This window comes from Mytilus californianus, unplaced genomic scaffold (genome assembly GCF_021869535.1).
Source record: "Mytilus californianus isolate M0D057914Y unplaced genomic scaffold, xbMytCali1.0.p SCAF_26, whole genome shotgun sequence".
Lineage (NCBI taxonomy): Eukaryota > Metazoa > Mollusca > Bivalvia > Mytilida > Mytilidae > Mytilus > Mytilus californianus.
The window spans coordinates 1297877-1323382 of NW_026262675.1; the positions used below are offsets into that span (position 1 = coordinate 1297877).

At 33.5% G+C, this 25506-nt stretch overlaps 1 protein-coding gene and 1 long non-coding RNA gene across 3 annotated transcripts; both read right to left on the reverse strand.

Moving 5' to 3' along the window:
• Positions 1 to 6113: 6113 nt before the first annotated feature.
• LOC127732654 (calmodulin-A-like) lies at positions 6114 to 23826 on the reverse strand. 2 transcript variants are annotated; one of them, XM_052241770.1, is made up of 5 exons: positions 23622 to 23826; positions 16749 to 16779; positions 15570 to 15713; positions 9835 to 10077; positions 6114 to 6422 (listed from the first exon to the last, which is right to left on the reverse strand). In XM_052241770.1, the coding sequence occupies exons 1-5, from the start codon at positions 23622 to 23624 to the stop codon at positions 6385 to 6387; spliced, it is 459 nt and encodes a 152-aa protein (XP_052097730.1). In that variant the 5' UTR covers positions 23625 to 23826; the 3' UTR covers positions 6114 to 6384. The 2 variants fall into 2 exon arrangements, with proteins under 2 accessions (XP_052097730.1, XP_052097731.1); XM_052241771.1 differs by lacking the exon at positions 23622 to 23826 and adding an exon at positions 17036 to 17100.
• On the reverse strand, positions 6430 to 9826 carry LOC127732655 (uncharacterized). The gene is made up of 3 exons (XR_007996367.1): positions 8936 to 9826; positions 8606 to 8737; positions 6430 to 8209 (listed from the first exon to the last, which is right to left on the reverse strand). It is a non-coding gene; the product is annotated as an uncharacterized LOC127732655 (long non-coding RNA).
• Positions 23827 to 25506: the final 1680 nt, after the last annotated feature.

Below are 25506 nucleotides of genomic sequence, written 5' to 3' on the forward strand. Positions count from 1 at the left end.
CCCCGAAATGACAAATGTAAAACAATTCAAACGAGAAAACTAACGGCCTAATGTATGTACAAAAAATGAACGAAAAACAAATATGTAACACATCAACAAACGACAACCACTGAATTACAGGCTCCTGACTTGGGACAGGCACATACATACAGAATGTGGCGGGGTTAAACATGTTAGCGGGATCCCAACCCTCCCCCTAAGCTGCGACAGTGGTGTAACAGTACAACATAAGAACGAACTATAAAAATCAGTTGAAAAAGGCTTAACTCATCAGATGGATACAAACAGAAATACTATACAGAGTGGACATGGCCGGATACTTGTAGAATCATGTGCATAACAGCGTAGACGAGACCATTGATTGGCGCGCTAAAATATCCCATTGACTGGGTCAGATTAGGTGAACGTTCGTCTGTAACGCCCACAACTCACGACGTATTTATTATAGACATTTAAACTGTGGGGTCACCAAAGGGTCTCAACGCCTTAATAAAATAATTCGAAAAACTAATCAGGAATAACCATTGTGCTTTGATTTATATTGAATACTTAAACGTTCTTTACTTGTGTTTTTGTTATGTTTTGATAAGCAATTTTTATGATATCGCACGTTCTTTCAGCAAAAAAAAAAGGATTTAACTGGCTTTAAAAGTGTTGATTATTATCTTTTTTCTAAAGTCAAAGCGATTTAACAATTGCGGTTGTCCAATTATGTCATCTTTTAACTTTTATCTGGTCAAAATTTTATTTTAGAACGAATGCATGATCAACATTAAAAAGTGTGCAAACACAAAACATATAGACAAAATATACTTCTGTCCTGTCTTTTTCGTTCTTGCAAGTTATTAGACAGTAAAAAAAGCTATTTGGATCAAGCTTTGTGAAATTTGCATTTACGTTTTTGAATAGGTAAAATGTATAGTTTGGTGAACTTTTCTGCTAACTACTATACTTGTGAAAAACCCTTGGCAACAGAAACATATTCAGCTTTTTTTTTAATCGACCCAATTTACATAGTAATGGACGACTTCGTACATTTTATGATCGCAAATAAAATATGTATATAATAAACTGTGCACTGTAGTTCGTATATTCATTTTCTTTTGTTAATGGATTTTCCCGTCTTTCTGGGTAAGCTTACTCGCAAATAATTTAAAACCAAGACTTGCATTATATAAATATCAAAACATACCTTGATTTTCCTTTTTTTTAAACATACATCTCAGCCATAGATAAGGACTTAAGTTCGCCAGGTCTTTAATTTCAAGTTAGTGAATTGACCAAAGTAATATTGCGGACCATTTGCCAGTTTCCATGCGGTATCCGTGTTTTTTCACTCGCTCTATTCTGCATCCACTCAACTTTCGTGTTTGTCATGACAAGGCCATTTGAAGCTTTCATGCTATATATATATACAGTGTGTGTTTTACTTATTGTTGAAGGTCGTACGGTGACCTATATTGCTAACGTCTGTTGACCACTGGAAGGGATTTGTCTGATTGTCTATCGCACCACATATTCTTATTTTTATATGCAGTTATATCTATAATAAAATTGAGAATTGAAACGGGGAATGTATCAAACAGACAACAACCCGATCAAAAAGCAGAAAATTTGTTTTTCGTTAATTGTTTTGTTGTAGATTAGGCCGTTGGTTTTCTCAATTGAATTGTTTCATATTTTTCATATCGGGGACTGTTGTAGCCGACTATACGGTATGGGTTTTTCTCATTGTTGAAGGCCGTACGCTTGCCTTTAATTGCTTACATCCACTTCATCTGAACTTTGGTGGATAGTTGTCTTATTAGTAATCATACCACATCTCCTTATTTTTATATAAAGTTGTATCAATTGTGACTTTAGATACATTGGTGTATTTATTTTTGTTTGCGTAACGTCTAGTGTCAAATTTGTCATGCATGTTTAGGACTATTAAATATATTGCAGATAGTTTCGTAATTAATCGGCTTTAGATCTGTCATACGACAATAATACTTAAAAAGATAAAAGGTAGGAAAATTAAGAGACCACAACAACAAAGACCATCGAGTCCTGTCCATAAATAGTAAAATAGACGTTAAATCAACAATGAACAACACAAAACCCGGATAGCCGGACGTTTGGCTCAAAATTTAGTGGGACTAATCGAGTTTAATATGCAATCCCTCCCTGGCTAGACTTGGTGCAGGCACACAATCCAGTGGGTTAAATCAGTATAACATGCACCCTCCCCAGCCCGACATTGGCACAATATGTAGCGATGTGTTGCTGTGTGTTTGTTTCATCTACATTGGCTAGAGGTATAGGGGGAGGGTTGAGATCTCACTAAACATGTTTAGCCCCGCCGCATTTTTTGCTCCAGTCCCAAGTCAGGAGCCTCTGGCTTTTGTTAGTCTTCATTTTGTGACGTCCATTTGTTAAAGGGCCAGCTGAAGTGCGCCTTCGGATGCGGGATTTTCTCGCTGTGTTGAAGACCCATTGGTGGCCTTCGGCTGTTTTGTTTACTCTTTGGTCTGGTTGTTGTCTCTTTGAAACATTCCCGATTTCCATTCTCTATTTTAACATGTAACCTTTCAAACTTTTTTTGTCGTCTTGACTGTGCGGTATGGGCTTTGCTCATTGCTGAAGGCCGTACGGTGACCTATAGTTGTTAATTTCTGTGTCATTTGGTCTCTTGTGGAGAGTTGTCTCATTGGCATTCATACCACATTTTCTTTTATATATATATATGGCAATAAACAATAAAAGAAAAATAAACTACACAGCGCAGCGTCCAACAGGATTACAACAAGAAAATTAATTTTGAAAATGCGGTCAAAAGTCAAAATTTGCCTGCAGCGGAAAAATGCAACAGCTTGATATTCATTTCAAATAAAATAATTGTAATGATTTACGCAACGTTACTTTTTCCAATATTAACATTCAAATATTTTGTTTTTTGTTGTTTTTGATTAATTTACAACATCTTTACAAAGACCACATTCTGACTTCGATATTAAGTAGACCATAAAAGCGATGTTCATTATCTTGCTTCTATGTAAGTTTGAGTTAGTTATTTTGTGTCATGAATTAGTATTGATGTCACTCGTATGTTTTTAAATATGAAGAAAGGGGTAGTCCGGTTGTCTTATACGTCAATGAGACACACAAAAAAAACGACAAAAAATAAAAAAAGGGGCAACATTCATTCTTCAACAAAAGAATACATCACAAGAATATAAGTTTTGTAAGAAAAAGACCAAATTCGTGAGACGTTGTGTAGGACTTGAATAGCCAAGACAAACTGATAAATATCTGAATGAATGAATGAATCGATCTATGTAAAAAAAATCAAGGTACTAAACAAAAACAAAAAATAGATTTTTTAATTATCCGGAACTCTTCACAAACAAAACCTACATGTATGCATTGACTAAATAGTAGGCCACTCTTTTAAAATGATTACAACGTAGAAGTACTTATTCTCGTAATCAATAAGATATTTTGTGAATTAACCCCATCAATTTAAAGTTTTTTTTACAATGAATACACGTATTTTTGGATTATTTAATGATATCAGCTCTGAGCATTATTATTCTTTAAAATGAAACTGTTGTATGCGATGGTATAAAAAAATATTTAAAACAAATCTTTTAAAGTTTTGTGAAAAGAAAGTTTCATTTTATGTATCGAAATGTGTAACAAGTGATCATTATTTAAATCCCCACTGGAAGGCCTCTGACAGACTGAGTGAGCGTAAAATCATTGTTATCGATAAGCCAATGACATCAGTATTATTACCAACAAAAGTTTTACGGTTGTCTACGCTGTTATGAAAACGATTCTATATCCCAACAACAAATAGACACTAAGTACAGATCTGAGAGTACTCGCAGTTACTGACAGCTAGTTCAAAGCCACTAACAACTTATTAAAAAATCATGCATCTAAGACTAAATTATCAATTAGTACACATCCAACATCCAATTATTGAATAGGCATAACTTTTACATTCATGATACAAAAAAAATCATTAATAAAATAGAGTCACACGAGGTAAAAAAGTATGCATTCTTATTGCCTATGATGTACGTCAATGTACACAAATATGATCATTGATAATTTAGAAGAAACTGTTATCAATGCATTAGAATTTATTGACACACAGGAGAATATACTTTAAAGATTCTCAGCAAAATAGATTTAACTGCATTTCTTAAATTAATTCTTAAAAACAATGAATTTGAGTTTAATGGACTGTTATACAAACACATTATAGGAGCGCCCATTGTCACCAACATGCACAGATCTGCATCTGTCTGCCCTATTCATTAAAATCTTAGATAAGTTCCAATGGAGAGAAAACATCAAATTACACTGTCAATAGGGATGACGGTTTTATGGTCTTCACAGGCAAATTAGAGCAAGTTGAAGATTTCTTTAACCTTGCAATTGAAATTGACCATCTACTTAAGTTCTAATATGAGGTGTCGACATCTAGTATGGCCTATTTAGAGGGAGTAAAGGGTTATTTTCGTGCAACGTTTTCGGCCTTTTTATTTTACGTGTTTCCGTGTTTCGACGTTTTATTTCTCGTTTTCTCATGTTTGGTACGATGTGCGTGCTTCGTGTTTTCCCTTAATTATTTTCCGTGTTTCGTGTCCGTACTCTTATTTTCTCGTGTTTGTCCCGCATTTGATTACAAAGTAAACCGGGACTAATTCAAAGTCAGCCCAAATATTGTTTTAAATCATAAACTTATTAACTGGTCCCAAGATATTTATTAATAGCCTATTGTATTACTAGGATAAATCGGATTCAACTAACGGACGCTAAAAGGTGACCACATGGAGGGTCGCCATGTCCATTAATAATGACTGCATGATCTCCAAGAACGGTTGAGTAATAACTTTTGGTACTCTTTTCCTTAATATTTACGATTTTATTCCTTGGCTTCGTTTTTCCAGAGTGTTTTTTTTTTCCGTGCAACGTTTTGCGATTTGTTATTTCACGTGTTTCCGTGTTCAGACCCTCCCTTTTACCACCCTCTATTTAGATACCGAAGTGTACAAAAGTAAACGATTCCTTAATAATGGAATTCTTGATGTTAACGTATCAATATTTACCAATCACTAGTGCACATCCAAAACACACATAAATTTAAGAGCATTACAGTGTGCGAACAATATAAGAAATTTCTACTTCTACCACTAAGTGACCACCGTCATTTGGTTGACTATCCTGTCACTGTTTGGTGTGCGCTTGCATACTTAACAAGTCCAAAAATAATTTTAACAGAAAGAAAATAAGTTGTGCTGTACATAACATTTATACATGGTGCAAATAAGAACATGGGACTTGAAATTTAATGTGCATGCAGTAGTCACTTGAACGAGTCAAGACTTTCTGCAGCGGTCACTGAAATAATAGTGACATCAATGAATTAAATAAACATTTAATTAACTTACAAGATTACTTAATGGATAGAAAATACAGTAAAAAGGAAACAGTAAAAGTTGTAAAAATTTATATTAACGAACAGTCTTTATTTTACTTGTTTTATTTTCATTTGAAACATATTTTTTTTTATCTGATTTGTCAAAATGACAAGTGTGCATAATGATTTTATTGTTACAAATCAAATCCCAAAGCCCACTATAACTCACTATGAAGAAACCACAGCACTATTTTAAAATATCGCTCTGTGAATATCTTGACACAGATGTTTGATACCATAGGTCGTTATAATTAAATCTTGACCATTTAACTTTCACTTGTTTATCAAAGGGAACTGTCAACTTTGCTCAAGTCAGTTAACCCTTGCAATGCTTAAAATGTAGCTTTACAATAAATATACATGTTTGAAAAGGATCTATAGATTGTTTATTATCATATATCAGATAAGTGAATTAGCGATCTGTGAAAATTCTTTATTGTCATGTTTTAAATATCTCAGATACACTGTATGGAGGTGCTCTTAATTGCAGGAAGCTAATTACAGATAAAATGAATAGGTGTTCCGAATGAAAAATAATTTAGCTTCCGAATATTCCTCCATAGACTATACCATATTTCTAACTAATAAATATGCGTGAACCCTCAGGGGTTCACGCAATTAATAAAACAGACTAACAGCGATTTAAAACAACGATATTGAATATACAAACAAAAATGCATACACAATTTTACAAATAATTCAATGTCTGTTTCAAATATGCAAACGATTATGTATATTTAGCAAACAATGTTGACATTAAAACAACTTCGTTTCACAAATACATTTAAACACATTAAACAATTTAAATGTGAGACTCAATCTATTGATTACATTTTTTACATCTTCATTCATAATTTAAACAAATCGTTCAATAATATTGCTGCCTCTAGTTGTTTCATGCGATCTAATTACTTTAGTTCATCGCATGTCATCATATAAAAGAATTCTACAAAATAAACATATATGATATTAGGTATATGTATGTCAATAACTGCATTTCAGTTCATATTTCATTTAATGTCCCATATTAAAAATGTACTAAAATCTAAGGTATATCCAAAATTCAATTTCAAAATATTATACTAGCTACTTGTTAAATCCCTTCAGACTTTCCTCATTGGAACAATTTAGATTGTTTTTCATAATATTGTCACGGAACAGGCACTTTCGAATAAAATTGTAGGTTTAGCCAGGTTTACAGCTCACCAAACTTCCAACTTGTGTGACATTCATTTCAGTTCAAATAAACTACCTTGATGACAGCAATCAATCAAATAAACTTTGAAATTCGGAGCCAACGTCCTCACTTTGACGACGTTGTGCATACAGCCTAACAGTCGTCCTTAATTAAGAGTTGTTGCAATTGCTCCTTGATTCATGTTACCCTTGTTTATAGGTACTCCCTCTTATGTACTTATCACAGTTAGTAGCCATCATAAGTGCGGGATGAATGGTGAATGCTTTTTTTTAATTCTTCAAATAACTTCTTATATGTATACTGCTTCATTTTCTCACTTTTGGCCAGTTGGTTTACTGGTATCGGAATTGATATGCAGTTAACCCGAACTACTTGCTCTTTTCATACAGTATTTCCTGCCAAGAAATCTAACATTTAGGTTGACGTGGTTTTCGAAATTTTGTATTGTGCCTGTATTTTGCATTGAAAATATCGGTTACTAGTATTTTACGAAAACATTCAGAAAGTATATGCCTGTAAGAAAAGGTTCCAAATTCGGGAATAAAATTTACAATAAATATCCCATTTTATTTGTTTACTACTATATATCTACTATCAAAATAAACGTGACTGCGTACTTATACATTATGCACGGCAAAAATGGTTCACAAGTTAAAAAACGGTGGTATGGGCTACATAAACAAAATGCTCCTATATTCCCTAAATGAATATGGTAAAAATAAACCACAAACAGATAACTATACAAGCAAAATAAAAACTTATGAAAAAAGAATAAATACAGAAATGTCATGTCCAACGCAACGTACAAACAAGACTTATTCGTGAGTACTTTGGTAATTTTTTTGTTAAAGCACCACATAAAGAATAAAAAACAGCTAGACTTAGTTTTGACATTAGTACATTTAAGGCACATATCAAATTAAAAAAAGATGTGAATTCGTGAACAATAACCATTATGACGAATTTTGTCCGTTTTAATGGACTTCAACCAATTTGCATTTACCTTTGAGTCCGGTGTTTTTGTTATACTTTATTCGAAGTAATTATTTCAGTGAGAAAAACACACTTTTCGTGCGTCCAAAGCGATTTTATTGGATTCACCATAATCAGGAACGCTCAAACCAAACATTCAGCTTGACCTAAGAACCCTTGGTTCAGTGGCTTCCCTGTTAGTAGCACCAACTATTGACAACATCCAGCTTGACCTAAGAACCCTTGGTTCAGTGGCTTCCCTGTTAGTAGCACCAACTATTGACAACATCCAGCTTGACATAAGAACCCTTGGTTCAGTGGCTTCCCTGTTAGTAGTACCAACTATTGACAACATTCAGCTTGACCTAAGAACCCTTGGTTCAGTGGCTTCCCTGTTAGTAGCAACAACTATTGACAACATTCAGCTTGACCTAAGAACCCTTGGTTCAGTGGCTTCCCTGTTAGTAAAACCAACTATTGACAACATTCAGCTTGACCTAAGAACCCTTGGTTCAGTAGATTCCCTGTTAGTAGCACCAACTATTGACAACATTCAGCTTGACCTAAGAACCCTTGGTTCAGTGTCTTCCCTGTTAGTAGCACCAACTATTGACAACATTCAGCTTGACCTAAGAACCCTTGGTTCAGTGGCTTCCCTGTTAGTAGCACCAACTATTGACAACATTCAGCTTGACCTAAGAACCCTTGGTTCAGTGGCTTCCCTGTTAGTAGCACCAACTATTGATAACATTAAACTTGACCTAAGAACCTTTGGTTCAGTGGATTCCCTATTAGTAGTACCAACTATTGACAACATTCAGCTTGACCTAAGAACACTTGGTTCAGTGGCTTCCCGGTTAGTAGCACCAACTATTGACAACATTCAGCTTGACCTAAGAACCCTTGGTTCAGTGGCTTCCCTGTTAGTAACAACAACTATTGACAACATTCAGCTTGACCTAAGAACCCTTGGTTCAGTGGCTTCCCTGTTAGTAGCACCAACTATTGACAACATTCAGCTTGACCTAAGAACCCTTGGTTCAGTGGCTTCCCTGTTAGTAGCACCAACTATTGACAACATTCAGCTTGACCTAAGAACCCTTGGTTCAGTGGCTTCCCTGTTAGTAGCACAAACTATTGACAACATCCAGCTTGACCTAAGAACCCTTGGTTCAGTGGCTTCCCTGTTAGTAGCACCAACTATTGACAACATTCAGCTTGACCTAAGAACCCTTGGTTCAGTAGATTCCCTGTTAGTAGCACCAACTATTGACAACATCCAGATTGACCTAAGAACCCTTGGTTCAGTGGCTTCCCTGTTAGTAGCACCAACTATTGACAACATTCAGCTTGACCTAAGAACCCTTGGTACAGTGGCTTCCCTGTTAGTAGCACCAACTATTGATAACATTCAGCTTGACCTAAGAACCCTTGGTTCAGTGGATTCCCTGTTAGTTCCACCAACTATTGACAAAATCCTCAAAACGCAAGGGAGAGATATTAATACGCCATATGCAAGTACTCCAGAAATGATGCAACTTAAATATGGTTTGTGTATGTTCACAATGAGAAACATGAAGTCATTTTTTTGTCGTTAAACTAGTTACCCACTGACCATTCACTGTCGATTTCAAGGTATAAATCAATGTATAGACAGAACTTATTGATATGTGTAATCTCTTACTATAACCCCAATGAAGCAATTGAAATGAACACGATCGCCAACAATGAATTACTCAATGAAAATATATTTTCAATATGTTATTTGCGGAACGTAAAGTAAATGGATGATGCAAACTTAATTGTATTATTCTTGAAAAGCCATTGCATGAATATGAAGCAAAAGGAAACATTGGTTACAAATCAAAGAGACAGCAAACCAAAGTCACAGAAAATCAAAACGACATTAAAAATAGTCTGTTGCATACGTATTGAGGAACACGTCACCGAGAAGAGGACATTGTTTGTTCCAAGAAAAGGGTAAACAGTCAATTGATAATTAAATATAGTTTATATAATATGCAAGTATATTGACGATGCCATTTTTAAGAAAACTTTTTGTTATAATCTGAGTGTTTTTTATCAAAGTTTAAAGTGTTCCTTTCTGAAACAAGATATGTTTATCTACGATGACCATTCATTTTATGAACAAAATTGCAATTAACATTTTACAAAATTATTTTTTTACCTGAAAAATTAATCTTGCCATCTCCGTCTTTGTCTGCTTCCTTTATCATAGCCATTACATCTTCGTCTGCTAAATCCTCTCCTAAATTAGCCATCACCTGTTTTAGTTCTTTTGTATTTATAAACCCATCTCCATCTTGATCAAAAACACTAAATGCTTCCTTAAGTTCTTTCTCAGTGTCAGCGTCTTGAACTTTTTTTGACATCATCATAACGAACTCCTCAAAATCTATTTCACCGTTTCCTGAAAAAGGTACAGAATACAAAATGTATCTTAACAAAATTAATGTTAATTATGTTATCTAACTGATTTTCAATTGAAAATATAAATGCAGTACCTTCCATAGTTCTGTATCCAACCGTTTAACATGTAAGCATATTCTAAATGTTTAACTTGTAAAGTCACTTGCAATTCTTATTTCACGTAAAACAAATGTAAGAAATTAAACAAATGTTTCCCCCTTACGGCTTTTAATATTTTCTTTATAACAAAACAATTATACTGTCATGACATGTTTACAAGTGATAAGCCGATCATTTTCTTTTGTATTTTAAGGTATGGGTATTGAATATTGACTTTGTTTATATAATATATTACAACGGTATTTGTAATCAGTGACACAACTGAATGAATTTGTCATAATAGTCAATGATCATGTGATACCTATTTCAGGACTATTTCATAATTATGATGGTCTTATAAAATATGGATATTCAGTTATAAAAATACGGAGATATGGTTGCCAATTAGGCAACTTACCACCAGAGACCAAATGCCACCGTTCGACCTTCAACAATGAACAAAACCCATCCCTTATAATAAGCTATAAAATGCCACGGCATGACAAAATGTGAAACAATTCAAACGAGAAAACCAACGACCTTATCTATACTACTAAAATAACGAGGTCCAAATTGTTAGCCGGCATGACGCATAAACGTCGAATCAAAGAATTCAACTTTATATATAACTACTATAGGACAATGGTGTTGATTAAAATTACACCATTCCAGGCCCATTTGTTTTCCACATATGATAAGCAACTTCCGGGTCGAATCAGATACCGATACCAATAGATTATGTCACATGTAGTTTACGGTTGTAGTTCTTGCTTTATTCGTCCCTCCACTATCTGGAGTACCACTACTGTATTGTAGCAAGAAAACCATGACGGGTTCAAACAGAAAGATTTTAAAAGCAGAGAAAACGGTGCACCTTTTAATCAGCATGACTTTATCAAATGAAAATACGAATACTGAAAATCCAGGCTGAAAATAAGGTGTAGGTACTTAATTCAGTCACGGAGCCGCGATGTCGCGTGTGTGTTCTATTTTACTAATAAGAAATCAATAAACGGAAAACAAATATGATAGAGAGTTACCAACGAAAATCACGGAATTACAGTCCCCTGGTGCTTAGTTCGTTTCTATTTTAAATATCTGGAAAAAAACAAATTCTTCATAGTCACTGTATTCATTTCTGGTTTTGTTTTGATATATGGTTAGTGTTTTATAGATGTTTATCCCACATTTAAAATTATCAATTATATTCCTCCGGCATAGCTGACCTGACTAGGTTTTGTCTAACCAGTGTTTATGTCCTTATTGGTAAAGCCTGGATCATGGCTCACTGGTTGACAGTAGAATGAAAAATAGATATTGGGCCATGGTCCCAGGCTACTTTATGGTTTTGGCGCTCATAAATCGTCACCATACGTTGCGTCGATCTATTCTGTGCTAATTATACAATGAAGAAAGAAGAAAAACAGACATTGGACATCAGAATGAGAAAACAGCCTTTAAAGATTCAAACATGTAATTAAAGATTCCCTATAACTGTAGGAGGTGCAAGTTCTTCAAACAAATAGAATTAGTATTCAATGTTCTGTTGTTCAAAGATATGTCAAAATGGCAACAGGGGCAAGACAAACATAAAAATGCTGCACATGTAAATATTGGAATCGCATACCGGCACTGGACTGAACTGGACAGAAATCATGTTTCCTGAAGAGTCAAGAATATAATTTTGTAAGCTTTAGTAAGTTGTTTATTGCATTGACTACGCTGTCTTTTGTTCTGAGTTTAACTGAATGGTACAAATCAAGATTTAGTAAACAGAAGTAATCAGTCAAAAACCCATTCCTAGATCTAGTACGGCGGCTTTGTGAAAAATTGTGCACATCCTGCTACAAGCATGAAATTTGGCATAGACCTTCCTCAACTATTACTCTTTTATATCAGATAGGGAGGCATGTGAAAAAAAAAAACCACTTCCGGTAAAATCCAAAATGGCGGACATCATACTTAAATCAGCCCAATATCGATGGCTAGTATGTGAAAAGGTGTTATTATCAAGCTACTATCATAATATTTGGTACAAACCTTTGTTATGTACTACTTTTGGATATATTATATAGATTAGATGTCTTCAAAAACCCTACTTCCGGTAAAATCGAACATGGCGGACATTGTACTAAAATAAGCTTATTTTTAGGGAGGGTAATTGATATGTGTTTTAAAGTATTGCTTCTATCATTATATTGTGCAGGAACCTTTCTTTGGTGCTTCTCATGGATACAATTTATAGGACATATGTCTTTAAAACCCCTACTTCCGGTGATATCCAATATGGCGGACATAGAAATATAAAATTTTTATTTTAATATTAATTTTTTTACAAAATGTCAAGAAAATGTTTTTTTTGTGCTGGTCATTTAATTTTTGGCTGTAAGTTATCCTCAAAACCACTAAATCTATTCAACTGTAAATGTTTAAATACAAAGTTAACACTTCAGGTAAAAAAAACCAATATGGCGTAAATTTCAAAGATGAGTCCTCAATCCATATCTTCGATGTAGAGTTTTGGATAGATTGATTAAAACAAAATAAAATCACTTAAGTAATAAAACATCTTTTGAATTACTAATTTATGGCCGCAAATACATGTTTATTCACAATCGGAGAGCTGATTTTCCACATGTACAAAGACCGTGAAATTGTCTTTTACATCCAATGTACAAGCTCCTGATAAGATGAAGAGGCCTCACAAAGAGTTGTCCAAAAGGGTTCCCATGGATTATATTTTTCCCTTCGCCATTCATAAGCGTCTGGACTAGCTAGCATTGGAACCAATTCAAAGCTTGTTACTCATTCGCACCCGCCATGGTATATTGCACGTTTTACATGCTGAAAAAGACTAGACCGAGTCGTGGGAATAGCCTCAATAAGTCTTTCCTCTTCCAAAAACACATGTTTTCTTGCTTCGTTAACCCCATCTGATAAATTTGTTCGATCTTACAACAAAACCACTTATCGTTTTATCAATGACATTATCAAATCCATATCTGGTGATGTTGGCTGATCAATCATCATTCTAAATGATAAAGTCACATCTTCAAACGCCATCCATGTCACCAACGCAGTTCCTTTTCCAGCAAACGTGTAATCTCTCAATGCCTAGTGCATTTGAAAGGTCATGGATAGATATATATCTAAAGCTTTTCCCACTTCCAAATGCAAGCCAAAGTTCGTCTGCTCCTATGACACGGAATAGCGAAACAGCAATTACAACAACATCAGTATCGACTGTTCGGGTCATGACTCAGTTAAGTCTGTGTTTCACTGCATCAGACACATGCATCTTGATTCTAGTGTCAGCCTCTTCATGTGAACATGGTGCTAAACTTGAAACATCATCATGTGGTGGATAACACAGAACATCCTCAGCATTTGTTGCTACAACTACATTTTCCTCAAAATCTATTGAGCAATCTGCTGTGAATGAAAACTAAAAAGTTCTTTATTATTGTCGTCATCTCTCAGAAAACTTTGCCAATTTTGAGGAATTTGTTTTGACCCTGGATTCGCCTGTGTATTCCCTTTCCCCTAAATGTAGCTCTTGCTTCTTGAAGCAGCCTGTAAACTACCGGTATTGTCTATGTACGCATCCGAGACTACATTCACTGTTGTTACTGTTTCAAGGTGTTTAATAACGAGTATGCTGATAGGGTATTATGTCATACCTTAAAAAATACTTTAAAACTGTTACAGGAGTGGAAGAAGTCTTGGATGCGTATGGTACTTGTAGCAACAAATGCTCAGGATATTCTATCTTATCCACCACGTGAAGTATTTCAAGTTTAGCACCATGTTCGCATTAAGAGGCTGACACTAGAAGCATGGTGCATGTGTCTGATGCAGTGAAACACGAACTCAAACGAGTCATGATTCGAACAGTCGTTACTGATGATGCTGTCATTACTATTTCGCTATTCCGTGACATTTGGGTAGACGAACTATGGATTGTGTTTGGGAGGGCAAAACGTTTTGGATAAATGTCAATCAATGACCTTTCAAATGCACTAGGCAATGAGTGATCACACAGACTTATTGTGCTCCAAGCCTTAACCGGTTGTGATACGGTTCTATGTTCGCTTGAAAAGGAAAAAAAGACTGCGTGGGAGACATTAATGGCATTTGAAGATGGGACTTTAACACAAGGAATGATGATTGATCAGCCTAAATCACCGGGGTTTAACTGTAAAATCGCACAAACTTATCAGATGGGGTTAACATGGTTAACGAAGCAAGAAAATAACTATTTGCGCAAAAGGGAAGGCTAATTGAGGCTATTCCCTCAACTTGGTCTAGTCTTTTCCAGCATGTTAAACGTGCAATATACTAAGGCAGGTGTTAAGGGGGGCGAGCTTGGAATTGGCTCTTATGCTACCCAGTCCAGGCGCTAATGGATGGCGAAGGGACAAAGAGGATCACTTTTAAAAAAAACTCTTTCTGAGGCCTCATCATTTTGTCAGAAGCTTGTACATTGTGGATGTAAGAAAGGATGCCGTGGTCGTTGTTAATGTGGAAAATCGGGTCTCCCGTGCACTGCTTTGTGTGCATGTGGTGGTGAGTGTGAATATACATGTATTTTTGGCCAAATAGTAGTAACTTTAAAAATATTTTAGTACTTTTATTAGTGATTTTATTTTGTTTAATCAATCTATCCAAAACTCTACATCGAAGATATGGATTGAGGACTCATCTTTGATATTTTTTTACCTGAAGTGTTAACTTTGTATTTAAACATTTACAACAGGATAGAATTAGTGGTTTTGAGGATAACTTAAGACCAAAAGTTTAAGGACCAGCACAAAAAAAAAACATTTTCTTTACATTTTGAAAAAAGTTGAATATTAAAGTAAAAATTTGATATTTCTATGTCCGCCATTTTGGATATTACCGGAAGTAAGGGTTTTAAAGACATATGGCTTATACATTGTGTCCATGAGAAGCACCAAAGAAAGGTTCCTGCACAATGTAATGATAGTAGCAATACGTTAAAACACATTTCAATTACCCTCCCTAAAAAAAAGCTTGTTTTAGTACAATGTCCGCAATGTTGGATTTTATCGGAAGTAGGGTTTTTGAAGAGATCTAATCTATATAATATATCCAAAAGTAGTACATAACAAAGGTTTGTACCAAATATTATGATAGTAGCATGATAATAACACCTTTTCACATACTAGCCATCGATATTGGGCTGATTAAAGTATGATGTCCGCCATTTTGGATTTTACCGGAAGTGAGACATTTTTTTCAAATGCCTCCCTATCTGATATAAAAGAGTAATAGTTGAGGAAGGTCTATGCGAAATTTCATGCTTGTAGCAGGATGTGCACAATTCGTCTGAAATATGCTTGTAGCCGCTGCACTAATCTGTTTACTTCTTACCATCAACGTCAACCTCATTAACCATATCTTCTAACTCCTGATTCGTTGGGTTTTGACCTAATGACCTCATAATTGTTCCAAGTTCTTTTGTTGTTATGGTACCATCGCCATCCTTATCAAACATTTTAAATGCTTCGCGATATTCTGCAAAAATAAATTATCAATCTTTTAATAATACAAAGATTTTGCTATTTTTAGGTGAAATATGGTAAAATAAATTAGCATGTTGATATAATGACAGCCGTACTGCGAAATACTAAGATACTTCCTTATAACGAGAGTCAGTGCTTTTACTTCTGTGTCATTTTTTTCTTATGCTCAGATGTCTACATATATAAACTTAAGAAACAAATTTAATCTTGAAGCAACAGTCATAACGACGAATAAAGAAAAAAATGTTGTATGCTCATATTGCAGGAATATTAAATATAAATTATATTTTTTGTTGGTATTAGTTGGTGATGTTTGACTCAATTCCAGTTTTTTTTTCGATCGGTTAGCCGAAATATAAGTACATTATTTAGTTGAGATGAACTGTGCATCGTTGCTTATTCTACTGCAGAAAAAGAAAACTACACAAAGAACATCTGCTTTAGGTGTATATATTTTTACATTGGTAACGCTTTTATTTTTAAGATAACTGTTTTATATGTATATATAGTGCACCAGACGTCAATGCTCAATATTTCTACAGTCAAGACGTATTAATTCTTGAGATAACTTTTCATGTATACTTATTCATTTTCCCCTTTTTCCCCGTTTGTTTATCGAATGGAATTTGCAATACAGCCAACATGACTTATCTGCCTTATTCAGTATGCATTACTTCCTTCCAAGTTATCCAACATATATTATGATTGGCCCTGAGGTAGTCCAAATGTTTGGATTGTTTCTGTTTATATTTTATAAGATTTATAAGATTTATGACAGTTTTTTTCCCAGCAACTGTGGTCTTCAATGCACGGTTGCAATAAAGTTCCACTCAAACTGGTGTTAGGGTCGTCTTGAACACGCATTCATATGTGAGCCCTGGTTCCATGTTAAAAGCCTCATTGTGACTTTGAAACTTTTGCAATAAAAGCGTTGTTAGTTTTGCTTTACGTTTAGGAAAGTGCGTGTTATGATTGTTTTTTTCAAGAATAAAACACAGTGTCAGTACTATTCACTTTTGTCGCTTACCTTGAATTTGTTCTGGCGTCAAGTTCTCAACCTGAAAAAAAGGAAAAAGTTCTTCATGCTGTTTAAATGCAATATAAGTTGAAGAGTCAGAAAACTGTACAAAACTGCAGAAAACGTTTATTGCACATTTTAGATATAATTTACCGAAATTTTAGATATACTCAATGACCTACCTTTTTCTTTATGAGTGACATATTTATTTTCATTAACTCTATTTTCCCACCAAACTTTAACCAGCATGCTCCCTTTAACTGTTCGTGTATCGATACAATGTACCATAAACTTACTTTTCAAAAAAGCAATTGCTTTTAATCATCCAAGAGTCCTTGATGTACATATCACGTTCAGGTATTCGATATCAAATGAAATAAATGTGAATAATAATTAGTTATTAACACTTAGCGTGCTGATAGTCATTTGTCGATCTACTGTAAACTTAATTGATGTGTCGTGTTTGGTATTTACTTATAATCGACCCAGCATCATCTCTTAGTTAAAAACCATATCGGTGTAACATCCATGTTCTAACATTAAGCCTGATCATTGAAATTTCACACACTGTATTGATCAAGCTTGTTCTTGCTTGATTTATACTTTATATGGATAAGTAACCGGTGTGTGAAAAGGTTAAAAGCATCAAAGTTTATAGTATTCGGTCATTTAAAAAGTGAAATTTGTATTTAATGAATAGTGTGTTTAAGTGTCTCTCTTTTATTGTTTTATTACAATCAATATTTGAAAGTTGAACAAAAAGAATAAATTAGTTTGAAATACCAGACTACTTTCGTCCTTGACAGTATATTCCTTCTGCATGACTGAACGAGTCCTTTTTGCTGACTTGATATTTAAAAAAAAACCTAGGGTTTAGTTTTCTTAAATCTAACTAAGGATTTTATTAACTTCTCAATCAAAGTTTTATTGGGCTGTTTCTCTTGGATTTGTTATGCAAATATTTGACAAACTGAACATTTATACATATAATTTAATATTTATTGTGTTAATATAACTGGAGGCTCTAAAGAGCCTGTGTCGCTCACCTGGGTCTATGAACATCTTCAACAATGTACTCTCTCCAACATTGTGGACTTGAAGAGAATTCATGACAAAAATCTTTTTTTTTTGTTGATCTTGTATTGCTGAAATTTTTTTCTGTTAACTGTAAACCAACAATTTCGACAAAAATTTTACTAATTTGTAGATCTTGTCTTGGCTAGTTGCTCACACCTTTGTCATTTAGTCTTTAATGGCTGGTATTCTCAAAGGCAATCAAACCACGTCACCTTATTTTTAGCAAGTTGCTGTTCATTTTTGCTATTTTAAGTGTCCATCTATCTTTTATTTTTGAAGATAGTAGTCAAAAATGTAAAATATTGGTAAAAATCGGCATTTAAGAACAAGTACTCCTACAAGGAGTCGACTGATGATTTCGGCTATTTAACTTTTTTGAAGATCAAGTCTTGCTGATCATTTTTGCTAATTTAAGTTTCTATCTATCTATAATAGTTTTTCCGATATTAGGCAAAAACGCAAAAATTTTAGGCCAGGTGATCTAAAAATAAGGAGACGTGGTTTGATTGCCTTTGAGAATACCAGCCATTAAAGACTAAATGACAAAGGTGTGAGCAACTACAAGTCATCGTACGGCCGTACCCCTGAATGAGAAAAAACTCGTACCGTATAGCTAGTTACAAAAGGCCTCGGCATGGACAAAATTGAGAAAATTCAAAAGGGAAAACCAACAACCGTTTTATACTACAACAATAAGCAAAAACAACTACAACCGACGACAACCACTTGATTACAGACTCCTTGGTTTAAAAAGGCACACACAGAATGTGGCGGGTTTCAAAAATCAACCCCTTAAAAACAAGAAAAAAAAACTGGGACAGAAATGTAAAATGCAACATTAGAATAAAGTGTAAAAATTGGTTGAAAAGGGCTTGATTCATCAGATCGACACTAAGCACAAAAACAATAACAGAAAAGTCAAAAGACACAAAGTATCGATCTAAAATTACTTAAAGTTATACTGAAAGCTATAATTGCAAAGCCCTATTTCAACTAATAAATAAACCATGTTATCCAAGACTAAAATATCAATCAGTACACCGCCAACAGATTTAGTGTAAAGACGCCATAAGCAGTCAGAGAAAACTATAACTTTATATAATGTCAAAATATCGACAAGATGTAGGACTATAAGTTTCAATAACTGGATAGCAGGTTATTTTTTTACGAAACCCATTTATGAAATTTCACATCAAGAATTTGAAAATGTTAATATTTTTAAAAAGCAAAAATTTCGTATTTTAAGATATTGTTTATTTTATATATAATTAAACGGTGCAGAAAGTATAAAGATTGTTAAACCCATAATGCCAAATTTCAGACTTATTCTTTTCGATCATGTTCACGTTTACTGTGCAGCGTTGCGGCGCTTTGTAAGGTTGCCTATATTAAAACATTGATTTGATAGACTGTATTTGAGATCTTCACATGTACTAAGTTCCAACAAAAGATTTAAATGGACAAATAAAATACATGTTACAATAAAATCATATTGACCTCTTGTGTACAAGATTAAATATCAAATGATTGATTAACATTAGCATAAACACTTTAAAGGTTTTGAAGTACCTATATTATTATGGAAACTATGTACTGATTGTTAAATCAAAATATTTTTCATATGTATACAAAATCTCAAGCACTACATATAAATTTTCCTTCATCTAAATTATATGTACTTTGCTGTATATTTGATTTAATCAACAAAATTGAAGGGTCCATACATGAAGAACATATGCAATTGTAATAAATTTGGTTTGAATACGACACGAAAGGAAAAAACATACGCCGACTATTATTAACCTTTTAATATATCATGATTATGGTCAATCTTTTCAGTTTTGTAATTATGCAAACATAATTCACATGTGTATAACGATCAAAAGATTAAGTATGGCATACTCCCAATGAGACCAGCAACCAAGGATAAATATATAGATCGTCAGATGCTTATACAATATGTCAGGCTCAAAATCGCCCAAATTCCTGACAAGTTGTGAAAAAAGTGTATCACAGACAACTAAAGATCTGTCAACAACACCAAATGCATGAAAGGACGGATAACATACAGATATAGTTGACGAGGACTGGTAAATATTACAGAATTTCAAAGTGGTTGGGTTAACTGTTGTTTTAATTAACACTGAACCTTTCCCTTTATTATTATCCTCCCCTATATGTTGACCCTCTCTTTATTTACACCATCAGTGAAATAACAGAAGGTACACTGGTACACGGAAGAACATCAATTATAAATTCAGTTAAAAACACATAACTTTATAATTTCGAATAAAAGAACACAATTATACTTAGGTACTCAATCTGCATATACAAAAATCATACTTTGTTACACTCAATATCAGCCGTATGTGTAATCATTTCAGAGAAATTTAGTTGCGAGTACATGTCTTGCAGCAACGTAATAAATCCTACCGAAAACAGACATAAGTTTATGTACAGAATTTGAACAGAAAACAAATGAAACTTCAAACTTATAATTATCAAACCAAAATTAATCTTATCCTTGCTCTCTGTAAAATGCATAATACTTGCATTAGAGAAGTGAATGGAAAACAAATACGAAATCGTTCACATATGCATTTTCGAATAAATACACAACGACACCTGTTGTTATCTCAAAATTATATCCATTCCTAGTATGCCCTAAACTTCCAACCTGATAGATTCCCATACATAAAAACATATTATATGTATGGTTGTAATAGTATCCACTTCAAATAAAGTGTGCCACATGTGGAGCAGGATCTGCTTACCCTTCTGGAGCACCTGAGATCACTATGTTGTGGTATTTTGTGTACTGTTTGTTTGTCTTTTCGTCGTTTTTCGTTTTTTGCCATGGCATTGTCAGTTTGTTTTCGACTTATGACTTTGAATATCCCTTTGGTATCTTTCGCCTCTCTTTAACAAAAAAAAAAAGTAATTAATTCTTCAAAATGACACAAAAGTTGCATCGTCTTTAGATGTTGATAATTCTGTGAGCCAATAGAACTTCTTATATTATTTTTTTTTCTGATAAATGAATTCATTCGCTTTCTTTGTTAAGCGTTCAACAATTGTCATGGTTTGTACACGACTATTAGTGAACTATGTAGTGTTTGTGTGTACTATTATTTGTCTGTTTGTCGTTATTCGTTTTGGTCATGGTCATTTAATTAGACTTATGGTTTTTGATAGCCCATTACTCTCTCTTTTTCAAAATTTTTACGTTCTTGAAATGCGAAAAAAAACCTGACAAACTGTACAAGCTATTTCCAGAACATGACAAAAGACCACCCGTGTACAAAAAGAGACAGAAATCTTAAAATTTGTACTTTAAAAACTTTGTGTTCTAGTAAGACTATGTATAGGGGCATGGAATACTTACCTGTAATCTAGATCGTACCATAAGGTATACTATCTGAATTGTATAGGACATTATTATGTATGATGACATCAATATTATCTTTATCAAAATCTGAGTATAAGACAATGATCAATAAATAATTGTGCAACTTTATTTGGTCGGGATTAAATGAATAAGATGTACGATATATTTTGTATAAAAGACAAATGTCAAGGCCCACTAGGTGCGATAAGGGCATTAATGAAACGTTCCTGGTATTCGTAAATAAAGATCACATGCGGGTACCAACTAGATAATTTAGAATTTAGAAATAACATCTATATTTCTGTAAAACATTCCGGTTTTTTGGGGGGAGGGAAGGGTCGCACAAATTTCATTTATTTATTTTTTCCAATACAGGGTTTACATTCTTATAACCTTCAAGATATAAATATTTTTCTTAAAGAACACATCTTTGCCAGTCGTCACTCCGTTCTTTTTCCCACAACCCTTTACAAATATCTTTAAGGTCGACACCATGTTTTGTCTTTTAGTTTTCATTGTTTATGATGCGCAAAATTCCGTTTGTTTTAGGGCAACAAGGATTATAAGTATACCTCAACCTTTATAAAGGTTAATCTGCAATATCAAGTCAGACGTTTTTGATTTATACATATTGACATGGTCTTAACGTACAGAAAATGAAAGCTAAACTAAAGATAGTTTGAAGGTTTTCTGTGAGATGGGTGTTTCAAAAAAAATAAACAGAAAACGTTTTATCACTCACATAGCAAAAATGCGCCCTTGATAATGATTGCCAGAAAAAAGAGAAAATGAAAATGTCATTTCTATTTAAGCAAAAATTCGCACCTCCTCCCTTTCCACCTCTACACCCATAACAGACTTGATTTAGTAAGTCCGGAGGAAGGAGGGGAATCTTCGACTCTAACCTGCGATTAGGTAGTGTGTTGGCAACCAAAATTGAGGCTAATATATACAGTGTATAGAAAAAAAATCATTATATAATTGCATAAAAATGATTTCTTTTAACAATAATGAGTTCCTTTCTTCGTATTTGGTAAAGATATATGAATGCCAAACAACAATAAAATCTGCGACCTTCTTTTTCACTGATATTAGGTCTTTTGATAGTCACTGTTCAAAATTTTTACTATTAGTGTAAACAGGTTAATCAAGATCTGAACATATTTTCATAGATCAGGTGCGAATCCAGGATTTTGATAAAGATGGGGTTCCCTGGCAAGCCAACGTTTGGAGTGATACTTGTAAAAAGTCTATGCATTTATCATATATGTAGCTCCATAAGGGGAGCCGGACCCACTCCCCTAAATCCGCCTCTGTAGATGCATATACTTTTCTATTGTTGAATACGTATGATGCTCTATAGATGTTCTTTTTTCTTCTTTTATAATATTGCTCGGTTTCAGTCTCATTGATGTATACTCTAATAAAACCTCTTATTTGTATGTTTTATTTCAATCGTGAACCTTGTAAAAAGAAAATACATATATATACACCACTGGCTGTATTTTAAGTGTATTTGACATTCGGATTTGAGTAAATATTTGGCTTATATTTTTGTATGTTTGAACACTTATTAAAATCAAAATTTTGTATCAACATTACTGAATTTATAATGAATTTTACTCGTTTTTTAACAGAATTTTCCAGATGTTGGCTTTTTAATATAAATTTCTATAACAGTTTCAAACTAAATCTTGAGAAAATCTACAAGTATGATAATACATAAAAAATATTGGACAGGGCAACAGACCACAGCAACCGCCAACCTCTTAATTCTCCGAATAAAATAAACAACGTACAAAGACAAACAATAATCATTGATTGTTGGTTACTTAACGTCCAGTGGCAAATAATTCATGCATGCTCGGGACGAGTAAAACAAACAATGAACACCACATGGTACAATTTAAGGCATATACCGTAAAAGCAAAATACACAATTTGCTCTATGAAGGCCCTAGAATGTTTTCCCGACGCTTAAGGTGAATGCGCGTATATTTTTCAAATTATAATGTATTTATTTTTTATATAACTTTATAAATGTTCATAACCATACATTGGTATTTATAAAAATTATAATATACATATTGAACATGTGCACCGCATATAGTTTTGAAAAATAATATACATCTGCGTTTACTCTTGTTTGAAATCATGATTGTTTGCAGCTAATTTCACCGTTGGTCATAGCTTTGCCGAAACGTGTGTTCTAACCTCTGATATTTCGACATGAAGAGTCGTTTGTTAAGTGTCATTCAGTGTCATATGTAATGACCTTAGGAAATTAATAATTATAATTGTAGATATTTAATCATTACAGAAATTTCGATAGCAACAGTAGTTCGGTCTACTGTCGTAAATATGTGAGTAAAAAATTGCTGAACATAAAATAAATATGAACACATTAAGTGTACCTACCATTTTGATGTCTCTTGTGGTCCTCTAGTTAATGAAAGTTGTTGAATCAGTTCATCAGAATATGTAATGCAGCAGTTTTATTTATGAACTCATTCATGATATCATCTTCTTATGATAGTTCTATAGGAACAAATAGAATTTAATAGTGTCCGAATGTATATTACACTAATAACAGTTATGAAAAAATGGTATACTATTTTTAATTAATACATTATGATTTAAACAAACAGGTAGATTTGATATTTGATGAACGTCAAATTAAGGTACTTCCAGGGGTCAAAGGTCTGTTGTATTATGTTATTATATGTTTCGGTCATTTAATATGATTTGTTACATACTACAGTTAGATCACGTGACAATACAGCGCTAAATACAACCCGTTTAAATGTTATGTGAATAACGAAAGAGAAAGAAAAAACAAACATATTTACATTTTTTTATGATGCTGTTGTGCGTTTTCTATATAGGGCTACAATGAACAGTGACTGAAAAGTCACAGTAACATTTTTAATAGCTTGTCTTCTGTAATGTCAATCTATTTATCCAATGCAGGAATCTGGGGCCAGTTTCACAAAGCTGTCTTAGGACTAAGATATGTCTTAGGATGGTCTTACGACATATCTTAGTCCTAAGTGGGTTTCACAAAGTGGTCCTAATTTAGGACATCTCTTAAAGTTGGTCATAAAGTTAGGACTACACGAGAGGTGTCTTATGATGGTCTTCTTCTTCCAAATACTGCCCACATTCAACATGATGAATATTCTGGCAAGTTATGTTATTATTATTATTTGATTATCTAATCTCCTTGTTCTACTCGAAACAAAATCTTTATAGGTTGGGGGATTATCAACAATGATTTATCAACAATGAACATTCGATTTATTTATATCAAAAATGCACGATTTTATCCTTTAACCTTTTTATAACCGATACAGTGAAAACTTGAATTCAACTCACTTGTACAAAATCAAATAATCATCAGCTTATTGTTTTTTTTTCTCAAATTTTTATTTGAATTTTTATATGCATATTGGTGTATTATTAATAGATTATTTATATAAATTAAACTAATGCTTTATATTAATTTTACGAAATATCTAATTCTGGAATATTAATCAATACGTTAAGTAATTTATTGGAAGCACATAATACATTTACATGAATTTTTCCATGAATCCATGTTAATATTTAAAAATTTAAAGAACTTGCGACAGGTTTAGGATATCTTAGCTAAGATCATCCTAAGACAGCTTCGAGGCGTGGTCTGAGATATGTCCTAGGATAGTCATAAGAGGATCATAAGACATGTCCTAAGATATATCTTATGACAGGTCTTAGGATAGCTTCGTGAAATCGGCCCCTGGTCAGTGATTTCCGCTGTGTATTTGTATTTTTGTCTGTTTTAACGTTCGATACTTATTTCAGATCTTTTTACTGTTGGGTCCATTCACATTTCATTTGAATTATATTTGTTGACGATTATATGCACGAGCTTACTTATCTGTCCTGTTGTAAAAATGCGTGAAACTGTAAATTTTATTTATTTTCCTCTTTTTATGTCATATTTGGTATCAAAAGTCCTTACTTTTCATGAGTAATGCGTTTGATATTTTTATTAACAAAGAAGTGCATTTTGTTCGAGAAATCCGAGTTTTAAACTCTTTTTTCAAAATTAGTTGGATTAGAGACAATTTTAGTTGTGTGAGCGTTACTATGAAATATTTATGGAACAAGATTAAGATTATGTCGTGAGAATACCTTTTGACAACAACGATAATAAATTTTATTCACTTTAATATCAACATAGAAAATGTTCATAAGGTGAAAAATGTCAATTAACCCTTAATTTAATCTGCTTTCGGAGGGTATCACCAGCCCAGAAGTC